The sequence below is a fragment of the Phragmites australis genome, chromosome 18 (assembly GCF_958298935.1).
Source record: "Phragmites australis chromosome 18, lpPhrAust1.1, whole genome shotgun sequence".
Classification (NCBI taxonomy): Eukaryota; Viridiplantae; Streptophyta; class Magnoliopsida; order Poales; family Poaceae; genus Phragmites; species Phragmites australis.
The window spans coordinates 24,712,344-24,735,788 of NC_084938.1; the positions used below are offsets into that span (position 1 = coordinate 24,712,344).

General features: G+C 42.5%; 2 protein-coding genes across 6 annotated transcripts; one reads left to right on the top strand and one right to left on the bottom strand.

The window, feature by feature from the left end:
• The first annotated feature begins 1,940 nt into the window (after nt 1-1,940).
• Nucleotides 1,941-3,878, top strand: LOC133899713 (nuclear transcription factor Y subunit C-6-like). Of its 4 annotated transcripts, XR_009906390.1 has the most exons (4): nt 1,941-2,659; nt 2,816-2,909; nt 3,364-3,562; nt 3,669-3,878. XR_009906390.1 is itself a non-coding variant. In XM_062340757.1 (1 exon), exon 1 carries the CDS (start codon nt 2,064-2,066, stop codon nt 2,661-2,663), a length of 600 nt encoding a protein of 199 aa, XP_062196741.1. In that variant the 5' UTR covers nt 1,941-2,063; the 3' UTR covers nt 2,664-2,924. The 4 variants fall into 4 exon arrangements, 1 of the variants encoding a protein (XP_062196741.1); XR_009906392.1 differs by having other exon boundaries at nt 1,941-2,909; XR_009906391.1 differs by lacking the exon at nt 3,364-3,562.
• A 57-nt stretch (nt 3,879-3,935) lies between these two features.
• On the bottom strand, nt 3,936-5,674 carry LOC133899712 (uncharacterized). 2 transcript variants are annotated; one of them, XM_062340754.1, is made up of 2 exons: nt 4,470-5,674; nt 3,936-4,237 (listed from the first exon to the last, which is right to left on the bottom strand). In XM_062340754.1, exon 1 carries the CDS (start codon nt 5,203-5,205, stop codon nt 4,489-4,491), a length of 717 nt encoding a protein of 238 aa, XP_062196738.1. In that variant the 5' UTR covers nt 5,206-5,674; the 3' UTR covers nt 3,936-4,237; nt 4,470-4,488. The 2 variants fall into 2 exon arrangements, with proteins under 2 accessions (XP_062196738.1, XP_062196740.1); XM_062340756.1 differs by having other exon boundaries at nt 4,440-5,674.
• Nucleotides 5,675-23,445: the final 17,771 nt, after the last annotated feature.

Genomic DNA, 23,445 nt, shown 5'->3' on the forward strand with positions numbered 1-23,445 from the left:
GAGTTTGTATATTGGGAAAAAAATTTGTGAATTCTTAAAGAAAAAAGATCAAAGGAAAAAATCCCCAAATTTGCGAAAAGAAATTCTAGATCACTTATTATAGCGGGGCCAAATTGTAACCGTTTAGATTCGTACCGTTGCGCTTATAACTATATTTCAATGTATGCATTAGATTCATATATAAATCACCACTATATTTTATGCATTAGAGTTAAAAAAAATATAGTTGCGCTTTCAAAACTAGCCGCATTATGGCAATCAAGCTAGTTCAGAGAACTGAGATGAGCACTAGCCCCAATGGCTAAATTCTCAGTTTTAGCGCATTTGGCCAGTCAAGGTGTGTGATACCGTTAAATGTTCCTTTACAAATTTAGTTGGTGTACTTTTTAAAAAAATAATTAAAATATTTATCTCTACTATATAAAACACGAGTTAATTCCCGTCACCTTTTTCACTACTCTCGTCTCATCTAATAAAACTTTCTAAAATTCGAATAATTTATCCACTTTTATCATCTATCGCCGTCTTTCAATCTCACTACCTTGTTACCGGCTACAAATACGAGACTCGTTTTACTAATAAAAATAAATAAATAAATAGAAGAAAAATTAGTAGATAATCTCCTCTCTTTTAATCACAACTGAAATCAAATTATGACATCGCTTCTGACGTATTTATTCAACATCGTTGCACATCTACATCTCCCTACCTTAATTTATACTTAAAATTACCACATCTAATATTTATATTTTCATTACAAAATGCATAGACACTTAGCTAGTAAAATAAAAAATGGAAGTATGTAGCCTGTATGTGTCTTCACGCGACACGCAAGCCACACACACTCCTAAATGGTAAGTGTAAATAAACTAGAACTAGTAAGGTGGCTCATACTAATAGTATGTCTAGTATCACTGTAATATTTTATTACAATAATATTTAGTTTATTGTATTTTACATGAATTTTTTATTTAGGCATTTGATTTTATAGAATTTAATTTTTGAAGATTATATTTGATATGGATCCTTCTTTTTTTCTATTCTAACATCAATTTTAATTATTATTTATTTTATTTTATTTGGACTCTCCATTTAGATATTTTGCTTCTGTATAAAATTGAACTGCTGTTTTTTTTCATAATTTTAATTCTGAATTTAGCTATCTATAATCCTATCTGATATGTACTCTTTGTTTAATCTAGACGATTAGATGTTCCTAATAAATAGTGATATTTTTTTTAATTAATATGATAATTTTGTAACCTTAAGGACGAACCTGATGACTCTTTTCCTTTAAATATTAATATAATAGATTAATCCGACCGTGACACAAAGAAAAGGCTCGCAAAGGGACATTTTTAAATAATATTATTTTATTAGAAAGTTATAAAAATAATAGTGTCGGCAAGTCTCTTGTCGTTGGCAATGGATCAGAGATCTGTCAGCACGCGAGGAGTGAGTTTAGGGTCTGTCGATATTTCATGTATCGATATGTATTATATTCCTCAGATAATATTCAAAGAAAAAATTATAATTTTTTTATATAATCTTGGATAAATATGATATTTATATAAAATTGTATCTCTCGATAAGATCTATAACTTTATAGTTAAATTTTTTTATATTTGAATCGGTTTAGATGTAAAATAAGGTAGTCAGAAGTTATAGATATAGTTTTTCAGATCTAAAATTTATAACCACTTTTTAAACATCTGAACGGATTCAAATATAAAAATATTTAACTATAAAGTTATATATCTTATCTAAAACTAATTTTCATATAAAGATCTCCATACAAGATCAATAAAATTTTTATAAGAATTATCTACGGGCATAAGAACTGTCGGCGCCGATATGCGTCTTGTCACACTGCCACGTAGCGTGTGGCTAAGTATATATTCTTACAATTTTTCAAAAAAATACTATGATTGAAAAAAGATTCTCGCAAAGGTGGCTCCTTTCTTCCCGTTCCCCCGCATCGGCGACGCCACCGAAGAAACCACCTCCCCCCCCCCCCCCCCCACACCTCAATCGGTCAGTCCCCCACCTCCGAAACCCTAGCAATGGAGCCCAAATCCACCACCCCTCCGCCTCCCCCAGTCCTGGGAGCGCCCGTCGCGTACCCTCCGGCTGCCGCGTACCCCGGCCCCGGCGCCGTCGCCTATCCGGCGGCCGCGCTCTACCCCTCTCCGCCGCCCCCTCCCCCAGCCGCCGCGCACCAGCAGCAGGGCGCCGCGACGCAGCAGCAGCTGCAGATGTTCTGGGCGGAGCAGTACCGCGAGATTGAAGCAACCACCGACTTCAAGAACCACAACCTGCCCCTCGCCCGCATCAAGAAGATCATGAAGGCCGACGAGGACGTCCGCATGATCGCCGCCGAGGCGCCCGTCGTCTTCGCCCGGGCCTGCGAGATGTTCATCCTCGAGCTCACCCACCGCGGCTGGGCGCACGCTGAGGAGAACAAGCGCCGCACGCTCCAGAAGTCCGACATCGCCGCTGCCGTCGCGCGCACCGAGGTCTTCGACTTCCTCGTCGACATCGTGCCCCGCGACGAGGCCAAGGACGCCGAGGCCGCCATCGGCGTCGGTGCGGGGATCCCCCACCCTGCCGCCGGCATGCCCGCCACCGATCCCATGGCGTACTACTACGTCCAGCCGCAGTAACCCATTTCCATCTCTCTTACTAGCTTCGAGCCTTTCGACTTTTAGTAAATTATTGAGAGTGTGCTGTTGTTCCCCTTGTTATGTTGTTGCCGCCGAATAACTTGGCGTGATGATCATCTGATGTGCCTCCTCTTTATTATACTCGATTTCAGATATGAAAGAGGTGGTTGTAATTGAGAGAGGGAAGCCGTATGATGGTGATGATTCTGCGTAACAGATACTCCTGCCACAATTATTAATTATGTGGTACTCCTCTGATTATTGTTATGCGCGATCTTGTCCAGCTTCGTTTGTAGTTTCCATTTTCACTGTGCTTGTTTGAGCTATGTTTGTACTTTCCATTTTCTATGTGTTGTTCAGTCATTTGGTTGTTTGTTTGCTATCCTGTTTGTCCTTGAAATTGTTTCAAGCAAGTGTTGTTTGCCAAGTATCCAGAATATGGATGTATTGTTCCTGCGTATGGACAAATGACCCCTCCATTTGTGATAGCTGATGTTATTGAAGTTTCCTGGCATTTCCTGTTGATTTATAGGTGTTGCTTAGTGTTCATGTTTATTCTCTTCAAGTTTTTACCTTTCTGATTCTTCAGCATCTGGGGTGAAATGGGTTATTTCTGATCTGAGCAAACGATTATTGCTCCCTGATAATTATTTGGATAATTCCTCCTTGTCTAGCCACTTTGTAAAACATTTTCATGTAGGATATTCCAAGCGCTGCATATCCAAGGTTTCCTTTGGCTCGACATCCAGTGAACTGCAATACTGGACTTGGTGTGTGTTGAAATGGGTAGATCATTTTTTTGCTTAACTTGGCTTTATAATTTCTGGGCATCTTAAGCGAAGTATATTTGCTGCAAACACACGCATTGGAGCTTTATGGAGTAATCATGATTTGACATGGTATCTCTCGCACTTTCAGATATGGAAATCTAATTTGACTGTACATTGAATCTGTTTGAACGATTACCAGAGCACTGAAATTGTAATTCCAAAATTCTTGTTACAGGTAAACTCGTGTTTGCCTTTAATTCAGGTAAGCGGATGTTGCTGCTCCATAATTTTGATGTGTATGATGGAGTAATAGCTTGCAGCAGATTTTGATGTACTACTAATGGAGCATGACAAAAATATCTGGATGTCATCAATTTCTGCTTCTAAAAGAAAACTGTAATCACGTGGGAGGAGGCACTGGGTGCTCAGGGCTCATCGAAACCTGAATTTTGGTGAAATCTGAATAACAGAGCAATTTTGCAAGGAAGTTCACTAATGGTAGTTGAAGAACTAAACAAAACTTTTCCTTCTGAAAATACATATAACTTTTCATGCTAAAGCCCAACAAGGACCTCGAGCATTATGTCAGAATATCAATGGAAGCTGCAGCTACCGTCAAGAATACAAAGAATGCGCCCTTAAAACATTTCAGGGCAGGGGAAAATCAACGATGTTAATCCTGTTGCATCTCACTCAGTTTATCCTAGCATTGGAGCACAAGCCGTGATCTGTCCTATGCAGCGACGAACACTAGCATTCCACCTTCTTCCGCTTTCTCAGAATCAGCTCAAGAAACCGGCGACCCTGCAAAGCAAGCAGAACTACGTCGTGAACAATATTTCGATCATGGAACGTTCAATTCCATCATGACAAGTAAAAATTTATTTCTCTCTAATTGTGTTTTTCTTTTGCATCCTTGTTTGCAGTGGAAAGGAAATTATCATGAGTTTCCCTTTAAGATTTGATGAAAACTTGATCCAAAGGAAGTTTAAAGGAAGATACAAACCACAAGAAATCGAGTAGATTCTGAACTCACGCAAAACATAGCCTCCATCCTAGGCGCAGAGGATGAACTTGCCGGAGGGCAATGCGGCGGCAGCGACGGCGAGCAGGCAGGCGGTGACGATGTTCTGGTGGCACCACTGGAGCGGCCGCCACGCCCCTGCTCCCTCGACACTGGCGCACTTGGCCCTCGTCACCCCGTACTGCGGCTCCTTGGACAGGTCGAACGCGGCGCCCTTCATGCGGAGCTCCTGCACAACGCGCGCGAGAGCCCGCGCTTCGCCGCGGTCCCGGCGCAGGCGCGCCGAGGCCCGCCAGTAGGCACACACCCGGAGCTGGACGGCCGCGGCGAGCGCGAGGGAGGCAGCCAGCGACAGCGACGACGGCGCCCACCACCTCCTGCAGGTGGCGCTCGTGGGCGCCTCCGAGCCGGCGGCGGTGGCCACGGACGCCGCGAAGAGGAGCGCCAGGGAGAGGCCGTGGAAGGCAAGGAAGGCCGCGCAGAGGAAGAAGGCGTCCCGGCGGGCCGCGTCCATGCGCGCCTCCAGCGCGCACGCGCGGCGCCCCAGGCGGGACTCCTCCCGCTGCCACAGCTTCAGCAGGAGCAGGTGCCCCGCGCTCGCCGCGATCTCCCCCAGCGGGTGACCCCCACCTGCCTCCGCCTTGTCAAGAAACGGCGTCGCCACCGCATCTCCTCCGACGGCTTCGCCCCCGTCGACGGAGACCGGGATCTCCACGATGTGTGCGTCGTTCTTGCCCCGCTCCGCCATCACAAGGCCTCTTCTTCTCGGACTGCTTTCTTGGTTTCTTGTCCAAGAACGGATCTTTGGTGGAGGAAACCGGGAAAGAGACGATCTTTTTGGGAAAGATCTGAGTTGATTGTGAGATTGGAGTCGGGAAAGGGAAGCAGAGACGGAAGGAGGGGAGTGGAAGTGTGATGATCCGCGTGGGTTGGGTTCTCGGCGCGCGGCTTAAGGCAATAGGGATTGCGCTGCGTCCAACGGTCGAGTGATCGAGCGCTCTGCAGATGCAAGCAACGGTCAGATTTTGGGTGGGCATTGTATTTTCGTAGTATGGCAGGGGGCTTTTCGACTAATTACGGCGGATTTGATGCTTTCAGATCTTATGAAGCCCATTTTGCAGGCTTTGTGTCTATCTCCGGCCCACGAGGCCTTATTATTGCAGGCCTAAAATAAGCTGGGCCATTTACCCTCTTCACCGCCGACCTGAGAGCAAGCACAGCGTATGGCATGGAAATCCATGCTACGAATCTCACGTCAGAACCGATGCTAAGCTCTTAGAGCAGTTTTTTTTAAAATAAGAGAATCTATGTTAAATAGCAGTTTTTAGTTTTTAATTTTTTGAATGAAATCTGTGGGAGTGATTCTCTGAAAGAAATTAGAAGCTGTGAAATTGAAAAAAACAGCTTCCTCTGATTCACTTTCCGCACAGAATCACTTCCTCCATATAATTTATTCTAGAGAATTACTTTCAGTTATAAAATCACTTTTTCAAAAAATCACTTTAAAAAAATTTAAATTAGTACTCTAACAAACAGTTCCTAAAAGATATATGGATACAGGGAATTGTTTTTCTGACATATATGCCACGTTGGGGAGCGTCGATGCCCAAAGGGCAAGGGTTTCAAGCATCGGTGAAAACTCACCCTGTGGGTGGCCTGAGGCCCGAGGACCTAAGGTCTTCCGTAGCGTGTGTTCGAAGTGAAGCTTTAAGCGAAGAGAGTTTAGGAACCAGTGCACACACTGCAGTCAGTAATGTCCACACCAAAAAAAGCTGGAGCGGCGTAACTAGGCGTGCTGATTCTAATTAATTAAAAAAATCAATTATTTGTCAGCTAAGAGGACGTATGGGAGAAATCGGTGAGGTCAAGGATAGTTACGGGAAAACGAAACAATACTTTATTTTCACACAGGTCTCACATTTATAGGTAGCACCAAAATCTAACACCGTAAGAAAACATTACGTCAAGCTTCACTATAATATGACAGTATATATTTTTTTAAGCTTCACTCGCTAAGAAAACAAATTAAAATATGTCTTAATTTATATATATGAGTGACTAACATAATTGTTGATTTGGTATGTCGAATTTTAGATTGTTTAAATTTGGTTTGAGCATTTTGATTATTGACTAACCGGAGTTAGAGTTAGAAATGTGTTTGCTTGTCTCATGGTGTATATGTGACAGATACAAATTGGCGATCGACAGCGGGTGATCGGGGCATGAAATGGAGGTGAAGACGATATGTTTACGAAGTCAAACGAAAGAGATGTCGGTACATGTGACAAGACAGCCCGATGGATCGGGAGCGGGAGAGACTTGTCAGTGGTCAGGATCACAAGACGGAGTACACGTGTTGACATCAGAGCGTTGGCTTAAGGAGTAAGCAAGTGACGAGTTATGTTTTGAGAAACGTGCAGAGGGTTTCACGGTTGGGTCTCAAAACCGTGGGAGGACTGGAGGAGTATGTGGCATAATTACGAAGCTTGCATCGTGACGAAGCTAAGTCGTGAAGGCGCTGCGGCCGTTCGATGAACAAAGCAAGAAATAGACCAAAATACCCTTGGTGGTAGGTAGAAGTATATTACAAGATATGAGTATCTTGGTAACAAACTAGAAAACTTATGGGTCAAGTTTTTAGGCCTATAAATAGAGAGGTAGGGTTATGAGAGAATTTAAACCAGCCACTTGAGCCTCTTATGCCATCCATCTGAAAGCCCAGTGCTAGTATTTTAGAGTAGATGAGGATGAGTGCTTAGCTTATGTAATAATTGAGAGTTTTTTAGAGAGAAATTTTTGTAATCCGCTTAAAATAGAACTGATCTCTTTGAGTAATGAGTTTACGTTTTTACATATGCTTGAATTCCCCTCATTCTAGTCTCTTTTTTTGTTCCCTTGTAAGTTTGCAAGTTTTCCTTTTTTGGTTGTGATTTTCTTGTTGATTTTCAGTTTTGCCTTTGAGCTGCGATTTTTCAACCATAGAAAGTTATTTTTCTTATTGCTAGAAACATAAACGTTCATATACTCATATATTTGAGAGGATCTTAAATCTTCTTATTTTTAGACTATCAACTTGGAGAGTTGCTTCTTTCGGTGACTGTCTTTTTGTTTTGTTCTTCATTCAAGTTTCAAGCTTTTGTGCCCAAAGACACATGTAATGATATTGAATAGAGCATATGATTCATATTTCATCTGTGGAGTCATGTTGCCCTGGAACTTTCTTTCTCACTTTCTCTCTAAAGTTTATGCTTGAGTTTGTGCGTTTTTTAGAGCATTGGGTGAACAAGGAGTAGACCATCTATTTCGCAAGAAATCTGTAAGGCGCTTATTCACCTCCTCTAGTCGTTGTTTTCGGTCCTACAATTAGTATTAGGGCTGGTTTGATCACTTATTGACCTTAACCGGTCCTACAAGTTGGAAAATTTCGTTCTTTGATGATCGAGATTTTCGTACTGGAAGGTGCGTATGGAGGCTTCTCGCCTAAGGCAAGGAAGTGCAATATAGGAGATTGTGGACTCTAACTATATGATTCTTGTTGATCATTCTTCTCTGGCCTAGATTGAACAATATGAGGCCAACAACAAGGCTCGCGATATATTGTTCACTAGCCTGAGTCATAATGAATTCGACAGAGTTCAGCGCCTCCGTACTACTCGCGAGATCTTGTCGACTCTTAGTGTCTTTCATGAGGACACTAACTAGATCAAGGCCAGACGCCAGAGCACGTACAACTAGGAATATCAGATGTTTGTACAAAAACTTGGAGAGTCTTTGGATGCTATGTTTGCTCGTTTTGATATAATTGTTAGCAACCTTAGATCCACTTGTGGTTTGCCCTATTCTGATAATGAGAGAGCGATCAAGCTTCTTTATACTCTTAAATGTACCATATGTGTCGGTGAATCAGGAACTAGGGGTCCTCGAGTCCCGAGGCCAGATCAGCAATTTGCCACGTGGCGCCCTCCCGCGGGGATCATCTCTGCGAGGTACAAGAAGACTAAGTCCCGGGAGGGGGTGCTCGGGGCCATGAATAGTGGTCCCCGAGTTCCCGATGATCCGAGAAGACTGAGTGCCGGGAAGAAAGTGCTCGGGGCCATGAACAGTGACGCCCCGAGCACTCAAGTCCCCCGACGACCAGAAAAACCGAGTACCGGGAAGGGGGTGCTCGGGGCTGCGAACAGCGGCCCCCGAGCGCCCGAGTACCCCGAGGACCCAATGGAGTTAGTTCCGGGAGAGAGTGCTCGGGGCCGTGAACAGCGGTCCCCAAGCACTCGGTTCCCCGAGGACCTGAACAGTCAGTCCGGGAGAGAGTGCTCGGGGCCGCGAATAGTGGCCCCCGAGCACTCGGTTTCCCGAGGACCAAGAAAGGGCATATCCGGGAGAGAGTGCTCGGGGATGTGAACAGTGACCCTCGAGCACTTGGTTCCCTAACGGCCTAAGAAGTCCTTCGCCGGTGGCCCCCACAGAGGTCCAACGGTGAGGTGTCAGCCAGTGAAAGGCCCGATGCCGCATTTAAGAGGGCGCGTGGCCTGTCACTTCCAACTGCTCCAGCCACGTTCGGTGTCAGTCCCTACCACATTCTGGCAGGAGGGCGTGGGGACATTTAATGCACGGGTCCCATCCCGCGTCATCCGGCGCGCCTCGGGATAGCATCGCGAGGCCCAAGGCGCCCTGCCTGCCGCCCTGCTGTGTCAATCGTACAATACCGGGGGGCACGGTCACTTCGCTCAGCAGCCCACGATGGTTGCTTTTCCATTTATGGCACCTTGGAACTCGTGCCCTCCGTTTAGGGGCATGCTACCGCCGGTGAGTATTTAAGAGGAGCTGGTGGACACGGAAAAGAGGCCGAATCGAGACACATCTGAAGTCCGAACGAAGATCGAAGACAGAAGAACACCCCAGTACAAGCACAGAAGCTGAGATCACCGAAGAACAAGGAGCCCGAAGTTCTAGGATAGACAAACATTCTTGTAACCAGCAACATCCCTGAGAGACATTCTCAGTACATTTATAGCATCTACACAGGAGTAGGGTATTATGCTCAGTGCGGTCCGAACCTGTCTAAAAACCTCCAGAGCATTTACTGCATTCTGCATCCGATCATTCCCTTCCACCTGCCATCGCATTTACGCCCATTTATTTCACCCGCAAAACAGATTCAGAATCATCCCCCCGGCCGAACCTCAAAGGGGGTCCCTCCGGATCCCTGCTTTAGGAGTTCACCCTCGAACAATATGGGAAGTCAAGATCTCGAACATTGAAGAGTTACCAAGTTGCGACACGTTAACTTGTGATGAACTCTTCATCAAGCCCAAGTCCTTCGAGATAGCCAAGACGGCTCGGATCGGTCTCGGAACCCCTTATCTTAGAACATGGCGTTGGTTTCCAGACCTAGTGGTGGCAATCAGACTGGAGCTAATTTTTCTTGTGCTAATACTTCACAGAGTGGATTTGCTTTATCTTCTTTGGTTTCTATTACAGAGGAGCAGGTGGACACACTGGATGATAAGGACCTTGCACTCATTGTGAAGAAGTTCACTCGCTTCTACAACAACATAAGAGACTGGAGGTGAAGGGATTCTCGTGCTTGTTTTGAGTGTAGTAAAACCACTCACTTCAAGGCAGTGTGCCCCAAGCTCAAGAAGAAAGAGAACAGCAACCACGACTACAACAAACACAAGAAGAAGAACAAGAAGCCTTTCTTCAAAAAGAACCACGACAAGATGGCCAAAAAGGCGGCCAAGATGACTTCTAGGGTGTCCCTGGCGCTTCTCAGCGACATCGACATCTCTTCAAGCGAGGAGAAGAGCTCGAAGGAGGAGGAACCGCAAGTGAAGAGAAAGAAGAAGGCTAAGGACTTTGTTGGCCTCTGCTTCATGGCGGACGGCAACAACGACAATGACCTCGAGCTTGATCCCTCCAAGGTATTACCTTTCTATGACCAACTTTCTATTCAAGTCGATACCTTAGAATGATGCTCTTGTTAGCCAGGATATGGTACTTAAGAAAGTTGTGCATGAGTTGAAGGAGCTTAGGTCTAAGTATGAATCTGTTTTTTCTGAGCTTGAGTGGCTTAGGTCTAGGGCAAAAGTTGAGGATGAGTATTGTGAGAGTTGCTTGGTTGTCATGAGTGTGTTTGCCGAGCTTCAAACTGTGCATGCTCAAGTTGCCAGTTGGCTTGAGATTGCCAAGAAGAAGCTACTTGAGGAGGAGTCTAGACCTTCCTTTGATTTCAAAGGATGCTGAAGTGAAAAACAAATGCATAAAGGAGCTAGAATCTAGATTAGAGAGTGTTGAGAGTTCTACGGATGTGCATCCTAAGTGTCCCACCTGCATGATCCTTCAGGATAAGCTCAGCTGGGTTAGAGGGCAAGTTGAAAAGCTCATGGCTGAGAATGAGAACATTCTTTCTCTTGTAAAGAAGTGCTAAGAAGGCAAGGGTAAAATGAATTTGATCTTAGCTAAGACCAAGATGTCTGTTGATAAAGCTTGGTTAGCTTTGGGTTTGAACTTTGAGAGAGTTGTTTACACCAGTTCTGGCAAAACTGTATTCACCCCACCCACTACCCTAGAGTCAGAGAAAGCCAAGATCAATGCTGCACAATCCATGCCAGAAAAGAACAAGCCTACACCTTAACCTGCAAAGAAGAAACACACACCCACGAGAGCTCCACACCCTAATATGGGGGCACCTGCAAAGAAGAAACTATGAGCAGGGAGTTTGAGATGTCGATGATGGGCGAGCTCAACTTCTTCCTTGGACTTCAAATCAAGCAATGCAAGTAGGGTACATTCGTCCATCAAACGAAATACACCAAAGAGTTGCTGAAGAAGTTTGACATGAGCGACGCGAAGCCCTTAGCAACACCGATGGCTATCTTGACTGTGCTTGATCCGGATGAAGATGGTGAAGCGGTGGACCACCGGGAGTTCAAGAGCATGATTGGCTCCCTCCTGTACCTGATAGTGATAAGACCGGACATCCACTTCACTACCTGCCTCTGCACGCGCTTACAAGCTTCACCAAGGACGTCTCACCGCCAAGCAATGAAACACATTCTGAGGTACCTTAAGCACACTCTCGAGTATGGACTTTGGTTTTCTGCTGCCTCTTCGCTTTCTCTTTGAGGTTTTTTTTATACAGATTTTGCTGGTTGTAGAATTGACAGGAAGAGTAACTCAGGTACTTATCATTTTTTGGGTACTTCTGTTGTGTGTTGGTATTCTCGCAAGCAGTATAGCGTTGCTTACAAATTTTATAGATGGTTGGTACCTTGAGGGATTTTGGGTAGATTTCAAGAGTGTGCCACTTTCGTGTGACAACACCAGTGCCATAAGCCAAGCCAATAATTCAGTCCATCACTCTAGAACCAAACACATAGATGTGAGATTCTACTTTCTGAGAGACAGTAATGAGAAAAGGGGACATAGACTTAAAATACATTGATACCTAACACTAGTTAGCCGACATCTTCACGAAACCTCTAGATGCTACTAGATTTGCCTATTTGAGGGGAGAGCTTGGTGTGTGTCATTCCTATAGCATTGTGTGAGAGGGAGCTGCCTTTATATATACTCTATCTTACTTTTGTTGCATTTGTATTGCATCACATCATATAAGATAATCATAGTAGTTGAGCTTTGACTTGTATGTATTTAATATTTTTTATTGCTAGACTTGAATTTGGACTACGTTGAGTAGTTGTGCGAAGCAAGCTTTTAATCTTAGGCTCCTCTTGATGTTTTGATATGAAACATTTCAAGTAAGCTTGCTTTTCTTAATATGAAATTTGGTAATTTTATGAATCATATAGACTATAAAATGCTACATTATTGATCACCATGTCCTTAATTACCTTGTCTTAGTTAATGCTTGCGTTAAGGCTAGTTTAATGAATATCTTGCTCTATGCTTCTTGGTTCATGTCAGTGGATTGGGGAACAATGCATTGTGTTTTCTGTCTTTGTCAAATGTTTAGCTCATGAGAGAACCTTTAGGTAACATGTGTTCTTTGTGTCACAAAGACACTACTTGACTTGATCATGTGAAAACTTTATTCTTTGTGAAAATGTAAATAATCTTGTGAAATCAAGTATCTTGTGCTAAAATATGATCCAATAAGGTTGCGTTGAAGCCTCAAGGTGTTTGCCATATCCAGTCGCACGACACTTTACTTGGATAAGAGTCAACTTAAAGATAAAAACGAAAGAAATGTGCCTAATTGCTCAATTTTGATTTAAATCACTTGATCTAACTAAGTCTTGGTTTCATATGTGAGCGTTGGCAAAGCCCTTTGATATTTCTAGCTTTTGCAAATGCTTTGTGGTATACTTGTGAAAGCTCATTAGGATTACATGTTCATGCATTGCATAATGTTTTGTCATTGATATTTGCATTGCCAAAGGGGGAGAAATGAATGGAAAGGGAGATACAGGAAAATTTTGCACAAAATCAAAGAAATATCTTGCATAAATGAAAAATGTGTATTCATCAAGGGGAAGCATTTGGTTTTGTGTTTCTGAGTTGTTATTGCTCTTTTGAGGTTTTTAGATTGTCTTTGCTTGTCTTAGGCCTTATGCAACCTTTCTTATGCCAAGTGACATGTTTTTACTCTTTCTTTAGTTTTTGGTCACTTGGATGAGCATGTCTTCTTCAAACCAAAATCTTTATGCTTTGAGGTGTTGTTAATGCACTCATCGAGGGGTTGATTGAGAAACCAAGTTGAAATGTACCTTGGTTTATATGTGATGAGTGACTTACAAGGTTGTTGATTTGGTTTGTCGAGTTTTGGATTGCTTGAGCTTGGTTTGAGCCTTTTGATTATGGACTAACTGGAGTTGGAGTTGAGAAATATGTTTGCTTGTCTCATGATGTGCAGGTGACAGATACAACTTGGCGGTCGACGACAGATAATCGGGGCTAAGCAGGTGCTTGGTGTCGGATGATCAAGGAGGCCGGATGGAATCAAAGGTGATCATAGCTGTACACATGGAGGTCAAGTAAAGCATGAAATGTAGGATGAAGACGACATGTTTACAAAGTCAAGCGAAAGAAATGCCAGTGCAAGTGATAAGACGGCCCGAGGGATCAGAAGCGGGAGAGACATGTCGGCAGTCAGGATCACAAAACAGAGTACACATGTCGATATCAGAGCGCTTGCTTAAGATGTAAGCAAGTCGCGAATCATACTTTGAGAAGCGTACAGAGGGTTTCACAGTTGGACCTCAATACCATGGGAGGACTGGAGGAATATGTGTCACCATCACGAAGCTTGTGTCAAGGCGAAGCTAACTCGTGAAGGTGTCACGGCCGATCGATGGACGGAGCAAGAAATAGACCAAAATGCCCTCGGTTGTAGGTAGGAGTGTACTACAAGAGATGGATATTTTGGTAACAAATTAGAAAACTTAGGGGTCAAGTTTCATAGGCCTATAAATAGAGGGGTAGGGCTATGAGAGAGTTTGAACCAGCAACTTGAGCCCCTTGTGCCACCCATTTGAGAGCCTAGTGCTAGGGTTTTAGAGTAGAGGAGGATGAGTGCTTAGCTTATGTAATAGGTGAGAGTATTTTAGAGAGAAATCCTTGTAATCCGTCTAAAATAGGGTTGGCCTCTTTGAGTAATGAAGTTTATATTTTTGCATATGCTTGAATTCTCCTCCTTCTAGTCTCTCTCTATTGAATCTCTTGCAAGTTTGCAAGTTTTCCTTTTTCGGTTGTGATTTTTGTATTGATTTTCGTTTTTGCCTTTGAGCTACGATTTTCAACCTTGTGAAGTTGTTGTTCTTATTGCTAGAGACATAAACGTTCATATACTCATGTATTTTATAGGGTCTTAAATCCCTTTGTCTCTAGACCATCAACTTGGAGAGTTGCTTCTTTCGGTGATTGTCTTTTTGCTTTGTTCTTTGTTCAAGCTTTTGTGCTCAAAGATATATGGAATGGTCTTAATAGAACCTATGATTCATATTCCATCCGTGGAGTCATGTTTCCTTGGAACTTTCTTCCTCGCTTTGTCTCTCTAAAGTTTATGCTTTTGTTGTGTGTTTTTATGAGCGTTGGGTGAACAAGGAGTAGGTCATCTATTTCGTAAGAAATTTGTAAGGCACCTATTCACCCCCCTCTAGTTGCCGTTCTCGGTCCTACTCTCCCAACTCTCGTTCCAAATAGCCATGTGATTTTTATAATCAACTGGCATCGATGCAAAAAGATGCATTGTCACGTGCCCAATTTGTAATGGGAATAGACAGATTTTAGGGGAGGAGAAACATAGATTCCTAGGTAGGGAGCAAGAATAGAATTGAGGGTGGAGCAAAACTGGAAGGGAGAGATGAGGTTCAGGTCTAGAGTGCATATGTCATGTTTATCTCACCCTCCTCTCAGATCTAAATAGTACAAGCCAAAACTTGGGGCCTACGGATACTCATTTGGTCCATAGCGACGCCGGGTACTTGACGTTGGGCTTTTGCACCCGTGGCTCGGCTTGCTTCGCCTCTAGCCTAGTCCTGCCTTCAGTGACTTCTTTCTCCGGTGCTTGACTTGTTGCTACTGTAGTCGTAGCAGTAGTAGTAGGCGCTGTGACATTCCCCCTTTCTTCAGACACGGCTTGAACCCAAGCTAGTTCTTCAGGGAAAATGATGCTTGAGCTCAGTGAGACTTTCCCAAGTCACCATGGAAGCTGGTTGTGCGGTCCGCTGGACAAGGACTTCTCTATTGCCTTTGCTCCCTTCTGATGAAGCCATCGATGGAGGATGAAAGCTGGTTCAAGAGTTGTTGTGTCGTCCTGATGCAGTGCTGGTAACATGCTCTGCACTGATGTGGATGGATGCAGTGCTTGCTTCAATTGGGACACATGGATGACATTGTGTATTTGACTAAACTCCGACAGCTTGAGTTTGTAGGCCACCTTGCCTACTCGGTGTTCCATCTGAAAGGGGCCATAAAAATGAAAAGACAGTTTATGGTTAGCACAGTTAGCCACTGAGGATTGGATAAGGTTGCAGCTTCAGGTACACCCAATCGCTGATTGCAAAAGATCTCTCCGAGCACTTTTTATCATCCTGCTCTTTCATCCTCTGTCGAGCTCGCTCTAGATGTTGTTTTAGCAAATCAATTTTCTATTGGCGCTCTTTGATCCATTTTGCCAAATCTGGCATAGCACAAACTAAGGAATCCATAATTCCAAAATGATGAGGGCCATGGCCATAGAGAGCCTCAAATGGTGTACATCCAAGAGATGAATGAAGGGATGTGTTGTACCAAAATTTAGCGAGTAATAACCAAGAGCTCCATTTGCTTGGAAAAATCCAGCAAAGACAAAACAAGAGCAAAGAGCAACGCTTGCTTGAGATTATGAAATGTTGCTTCTTCAGATTCTGTCCATGCAAACACCACATGCTTCTTTAACAAAGCTATGAGTGGGCGGCTCAGAATACCAAAGTTGCGCACAAATTTACGGTAATAGCCCATCAACCCGAGGAAACCGCACACTTCTTCGACATTTTGCGGTGTAGGCCAACGTTGGACGGCTTCAACATTCTTCTTGTTTATGGTGACACCATCAACACTGATGGTATGGCCCATATATGTGAGCTACATTTGTGCAAACACACACTTGGAACGCTTGATCCGTAATTTGTGCTGGTCAAGAATCTGAAATACTTGATGCTGAATTTTTGTATGCTCCTCCAAGGTCGTGTTGTAGATCAAGATATCGTCAATAAATACTAGCACCCCTCTGCGTAACAGCGGACTAAGAATGGTGTTCATGGTACTCTGAAATGTGGTGGGCGCCTCGGTCAAACCATATAACATGACCCGGAATTCATAGTGACCACTATGAGTCTTGAACACCGTCTTGGCTTCATCTACTGGGATCATACGGATTTTGTGATATCCAGCACATAAATCCAAACTAGTGAACCAACTAGCACCCGCTAACTCATCCAAGAGATCATCGATGATTGGGAGGGGATAGCGGTTCTTAACGGTGATGGCATTCAAGTGTCGATAATCTACGCAAAATCTTCACGTGCCATCTTTCTTGTGGGCCAATAGAACGGGTGACGAGAATGTACTGCTGTTGCGTTGTATTACTCCTTACTCTAGCATCTCCTTGATTTGTTTCTCAATTTCATCCTTCTGTGCCGAGTTGTAGTGATAAGGTCTCAAGTTCACTGGTTTGGCACCAGTAATCAATGGAATAGCATTCTCAAACTCTCGGCGCAATGGGAGCCCCTTTGGTTCTTGAAACAGGTGATCAAACTCATATAGTAGCTGAGCTAGCCCTAGTGGTAAGATAGTAGGGGTTGTTTGAGTTTCAGCCATACAGAGTTGCACTAAGGCATGGATTGCTCCTCTCTGACACAAACCCTTAAGTTTAGCAGCAAAAACAAGTGTACAATATGTGACTTGTTGTCTAACTCCTTGGAGAGAAATCCATTTCCCCTCATGCTCGAATGCCAAGGTTTTGTGGTGCCAATGCACACTCATTGGGATGTGCTGCTTGAGCCAGTCCATCCCCAAAATAATGTCGTAACATGCCAGTGGTAATACCTTCATATTAGTTGTGAATGAATGGCCATGTATCCACCAAGAATAATTGTGTAGCTCCTTGGTGCATTGCAAAATGCCACCATTTGCAATACGAACTCGGACTGATGGAATTGGAGTGTAAGAGCCAGGCAATTGCTAAGCAAAAGATTCGTTGATAAAACTGTTAGGACTGTCGGAGTCCAATAGCATTAGCACATCCAAATTCTGAATTTTACTCTGAAGGTGTATGGTACTCGGAGCTTCAGTTCCATTGGCAGCCTCTCGATAAAAAGACAGCAGATCTTCTCACTCCTGCATATCATGCGGGTGAGAACTCTGGCCAAAACCTAAAATTCCTTCTTCTTGACATGATAGATACTGCAAGAGCTCTTCCATTTCATGGAGTTGTACTGTGGGTGCACACTTGTGGTTAGGAGATCATTTCTCACGACACTGATAGTGAAAGTGCATCTAGCCCCTATGTGTGGTTTTGGTAATTAATGACAATACATATGGACTAACAATGTTGTTGAGATTGTTAGTAGGTTGTTCAATAGGTGATGCATGGAGAAGAGACATGCATGAACTCTAGGTGAATAGGAAGATTGAAAGTACATCAAGATGAATGAGCTCTAGGTGATGCTCGGATGTGATGCATAGAGGAGAAATATGCATCTAGATAAATGAGCTTTTAGTGATGCTCATAAGAAGAAGAAGAAGCTCAATAAGATTAGCAATAAGCTTGAAGGCTAAGTTACTTGTGGAGATCAAGTAACTAAAGGTATGACTTGTTAATAGAGTTTTATGGACTAACCCATGTACTTTGTGCTTGAGAGTGAGTTGGGATTAGGATCCATAAAAAGGCATAAGTTGAATTGAAATCATATATGCCAAGAGTGAAGAACAAGAGTAGACTCCATATATGAAAAAGTGAATTCTTTGAAGATGTCGAATACAAAATGGTTTTATATGGCAAGACGGTGAAGGGCAAGCAAGACTCGGCTGCGATGGACCATCCGTGGTGAAGGGCAAGCAAATGGCTTGGCGCCGAAGGACCAAGGCGGTGGTGAAGAGCGAGTGAAGGCTTTACGCCGATGGACCGTGCGAGGCCATGTGAAGCTATGGATGATTCACATCAATCATATGAAGAATCAAGAAGAGATGGAGTGAAGAATATATGGAAGTTGGCAACCCTCAAGGTTTGAAAGAAAGAAGCGGTACTTGAAAGTTTTTCAAAAGCTCAAAGTGGTTCAAACGAGTTTTATCTTTGAATTTGAGTATAGGTATGCCGCACTATTAAGAGGGATGCAATGTGAGCTAATTGTCGTGTCTCAGTGCTCAAGAGTTCCCAACCAAACCCAAAGTGAGAGTTTGTTGTTAAGAGTCCGGAGCGGAAAGTGCGGAAGTGTCCAAAATAGGTTTTGGAGTGTTCCTAATTTGATCCTTTGTGTTTTAGGTCATGAATTTAGTTGGGATGTGTAGCCCTCTGAATAAGCTTTCCATAGAGTCCAAAATCGTCGAAATCGGACTCCGGGATCAAAAGTTATCGCCGTTTTTCGGAGGTCAGCTGTGCTGTACTCGGAGACTCCGGTGAAGACCGGATTCTCCGGTACCTGGAGTGGCCGGAGACTCCGGTGTAGGCCGGATATTCCGGTAAGTTCCAGAAAAGAGCCCAACGGCTAGTTTTTTGAAGTGGGCTATTTATACCCCACTCACCCCATCCTTTGGGGCTGCTGCAAGGGCACGAAAAGAACATCCTCTAGAGCCAAAAGAACTCCCTCCCACTCCATTCTAGTGTGTGATTTGAGAAGAAAAGTGAGTTGGGTTGAGAGATTGGAAGATTGAGTGCAAGTGAGCTAAATCCATTCTTGAGCACTTGAGTTCTTGACAAGAAGTTCTCGAAGCGTTTGTTACTCTTGGAGGTGAAGCCTCCTAGCCGGCTAGGTGTCGCCGGTGAGCTCCCGTGCTTGTGGTGAGCCGCGGGAAAGTTTGTGAAGGGCTCGATTTCGCCTCCGCAAGGGAAGAAATCAAGAGTGGATCGAGGAAAGCGGTTGAAAGAGACCCGGCTCGTTGGAGCTTCCTCAACGGAGACGTAGGATTCACGGTGGTGAATCCGAACTTCGGGAAACAAATCTTTGTGTCTCCTCTCTTGTTTCCTTTCATTTATGTTCTTGCTCAAATCTTTGTGCATATTGCTCGATCTACTTGTTTGTGTGTATTTGAGTGTAGGTTCTTCGTGGATCTACTTGGAATCATCTCCGGGAACACACGACATCACTTGGTTTGAGCTAAAACTCTCTACACATCCATTTCATTCAGTTTCGGGCTCTGTTCTGTACAGAACCCGGAGAATCCGGCCTTTACCGGAGTTTCCGGACCTGTACACACCGGAGTATCCGGACTACACCGGAGTCTCCGGTGAACAGTAATTCCAGGCATATGAACAGTATTTTCAGCCTTTTTCAATTTAAGTTTTATTGCATATCTCTTACTAGAATTGAGTAATTTTTGTCACCTTAGGATTGTAATTTCCACACTTATTTAGGGTGATTGTGCACTAGTTGAGCCTAGCATATTTAGGTTTTTCTCTTGTGAAAAACTCGTTAGTTTATATTCCGCTGCAAGTTTAGGCCAACGGTAGAAAGGGTTGAATTTTTGTAAAAACGCCTATTCACCCCCCCTCTAGGCGACATCATTGTCCTTTCAATTGGTATCAGAGCCAAGTCTCTCTTTTCGGGCTTTACCGCCTAGAGAGGAAAGATGTCGACTAGTGGATTAGTGCACGTAGAGCCACTCCTTTTAGATGGTTCTAATTATTTTGATTGGAGTACTCGCATGCTTAATATTTTTAGGGCCATGGGTCCTCAAATAGAGCGAGTTATAGATGTGAGCATTTCTCCTCCTAATGATAAACTCATATCACCCGAAGAGGAAGAGAAATGCATACATCTTAATGCTCAAGCTACTAATGCCTTATTTGATGATTTGAGCATAGATGTTATTGAATCGATCTTGCCGCTTGAGGACGCTCATCTCATTTGGACTACTCTTAAAGAAAGATATGACAAGCCCAAATGTGATGAAGAAGAACTTCTTCCAAAGACGTCATTTGTGGAATGCTCTACTTCATCATCACACCATGAAGAGCACCAAATGATTTTCTCTTTTGTCCAAGAGGATGTCACTCCGTCATCCACTTCATCAACATTTAATAATGAGCAAGGTAATGAAATGGTGAGTGTGATAAGTGAGTGCCCAATCTCTCATTTGGACTTTAACAACACTTGCAATGAAATTTTCATATCTAGTAATGTTGTTAAACCTTGTATATCATCTATTGCTAAAATTCCTATTTATCATGATGATATAATTCTTGGTCATCATAGCGATGCATCTATTTCCACTAGTACTTGTGAGATTAACTTTTTGAAGGAAATAGAAGTCTATGAGAGACAAAGCCCAGGTGGAGAAGCATCCACCTCTTCAAGATGCTCATCCCTTTACACCGATTCTCCATTATGCCTTATGGCAAAAGGTAAAAAGAGAGCGGTAAGCAAGGTTAATAATGCTAATGCTAGTTCTAGTGCTAGTGATAGTGATGAGCTTGGATTTGATCTTTTGAGCAAAAAGAATATGCCTAGAATGATCAAGCTCTTGCGTATAATAGAAGGCCATGAGGAAAGCCTCGAGAGGCAAGAGGAATTCCTCATTGAGAAAATAGAAGAGCTTAAGACCTTAAATGTGAAATATGAAAAACTTCAAGAATCCTATAGTTCTTTATCTAATCTTTATGGGGATCTTAAAGTTAAGCATATTTCTTTGATTGATAAATTAGATGCTATGCCTCTAGTGGATTTAGAAAAATCATGTCCTAATTGCAATGTTTTATCTAAGGACAAATCCACTATTTCTCCTATTGATAGTGCTTGTGCTACTAACTCTAATTCTTATGTAGCATCTTTGGAGAAAGAAAATATTGAGCTAAAGGCTCAAGTTGAAAAGCTTACTAGCAAGCATGTGGCTTTGCAAGAAAATCATGATGAGCTTGTGTGCTCTCATAAAAATCTTGTGGACTCACATGCCATGCTAGAAATAGCTCATGAGGTAATCATCACAACGGTAAAATCCTATAAACCTCATGTGGACATTAGCACACATTCTTTGTCTAATGTAGATTTAACATGTGCTAATTCTAGCAATTCATTTAATGTCAATTCTATGTCCAATGATGAATTATCTATTAATTTTTGTTGCTCTAAAGCTAATATTTTCTCTAGTGTTACTTGTAATATTGATAGCAAAGGGAAAAGTGAGAAGCATAAATATTATGGACTTGAAGCAAAACCCAATAAGAAGATATCTCATATCAAGTGCTTCAAGTGCTCAAGCATGGGACACTATGCCTCTATGTGTTCCAACAAGGTTGATGATAAGACCACACTTCCAAAGAAGAAAACAAGAAGAAGCAAGAGGAAGTGTTATGGATGCAATAAGAAGAGACATGAAATTGCATCATGCCCCTACATGAAGAATGAAGGTCTTATGTCATCAAGGAAGAGGCTCACCGGCAAGGAAGCAAGCAAGAAGCAAGATGAGAAGGCATCTTGCAAGGACAAGCACCGCATTTGCTACACTTGCCGGGCTAAGGGACATATTGGTAAGAATTGTCCCATTGGTAACATTCCTAAGCCTAACTCATTAAATAATGATCAATATTTGCCTAGGAATGTTAAGAGTGGTACTTGTGCTACTAAAGTGATTAGTTCATCATTTGGTAGTAGAAAGGCCATTTGGGTGCCTAAATCTCTTGTGACTAACCTTAAAGGACCCAACATGGTTTGGGTACCACAAAGTGCTTAATTTGCTAAATAGGTACTTGGAGATGTATTGAAGACTTGGCTTACTTGAGAAGAACTATATTGAATATCTCATCTCAAGAATCTTTCAAATTGGGGTTTCTCATGATATTTGGAAAGAAGTGCCAAGAGTGTGGATTATTGCTTTATTTCTATCTTCAATGACATCTCGGTAACAAGTATCTAACTTGAGCTATCTAGCCACTTAGCTTAGCATAAGTGCAAATATTCAATTTTTCATGGTTGTGAGCACTTGAATGTGGCTAGGTAAATTTTGAGCAAAAATTTATACTTTGTGTAATATGATGCTTCTAACGGCTCTTTAGTAGAGCAAGATCTTGTTAATATTGTAGGTAATGGATACTTTGTGATGGCTATGAAAGATGAACTTAATTTACATGATCTCATGGTTGTAAGTTCATTCTTAGCACAAGTATTTCCATTGTAAATTCCTTTTGTGCCTTAAATCAAAATATAGGGTAAACTTCTCTAGATTGTTAAATGAACTAGTGCATGTTACAAGTAATTCAAGCACTTGGATGCACATATATATGGGGAGCTCATCCTATGTTTTGTGCTTTGAGACTAATATTTCTTCAAGTAAAATTTGTGTTTAGTCTCTTGGTAAAATGGAGGGCATTGGAGACTTGGCTAATTATTTGAAGATTTATCTAATTGATTAAAGAGTCAAGTTTTATGGAATTATGTTTATTATTACCCAATGTCACTCTATGAAGGTAACTCTCTATCACAATGCCTTAAATTCATATTCTTGTTCATTGTGTTAGATTTATTGTCCTACACCTTTTGTGGAAGTTTCTAGCTCTTTGCATGTGTAGGTTATGTATCTATGCTTGTTTAGAGCTTATGCTTATGCTAGCATGTGTAGACTTTAGTGCAATCTTGTCATGACTATTTCTATATATCCATACATGTCTTGATTGCTTGCTAAGTGTGCTATGAATTTGTTTCTAAGTGCATTTAGCTTTTTCTTACCAACTAGTATGTGTAGGTCATATATCTAGTATGTGTAGGATGCATTGCACTTTCATGTGTTGATTGTGGTTTTGGAGCCTTATTTGATCTTATTCGTCTTATTGAATTCTATTTGGCTCTCTTTTGGAGATATTAATGGATTATCACATTATGGGGGAGTATTATGCTTTATGCATCTTAAATACCCATAATTTATGAACATTTGAGCAATACCATTTAGAATTGATATTATTGTTTATTTAGCATCTATGTGGTATGTCAAGCTCATATAAAGCTCATTTTTGCAACAATCCATTAATTGATCCACTTTTGGTTTAAATTGAAACTTGAGAGTCATGGTGCTTATCTAGTGATCTTTTCAATCTCAAGATTTAATTTGAATCATTTCTCATTCGGATCAAATCAACAATTGTTTTCATTGTCCGGAGTCTCCGGTGTTCACCGGATACTCCGGTAGTTGGTGTTTTTAGTCCGGAGTCTCCGAGGTAGACTCCGGCAGAGAGTCTCGGTTAAGCATTTATTTTTGTTGAAAAAGACCGGAGTCTCCGGTGTTCACCGGATACTCCGGTAGGAGAAAATATTTTTACCGGAATCTCCGAGGGAGA

What these genes read in the sequence shown, in the direction of transcription:
- LOC133899713 (XM_062340757.1), top strand. Translation starts at nt 2,064, where the DNA reads ATGGAGCCCAAATCCACCACCCCTCCGCCTCCCCCAGTCCTGGGAGCG.
- LOC133899712 (XM_062340754.1), bottom strand. Translation starts at nt 5,205, where the DNA reads ATGGCGGAGCGGGGCAAGAACGACGCACACATCGTGGAGATCCCGGTC.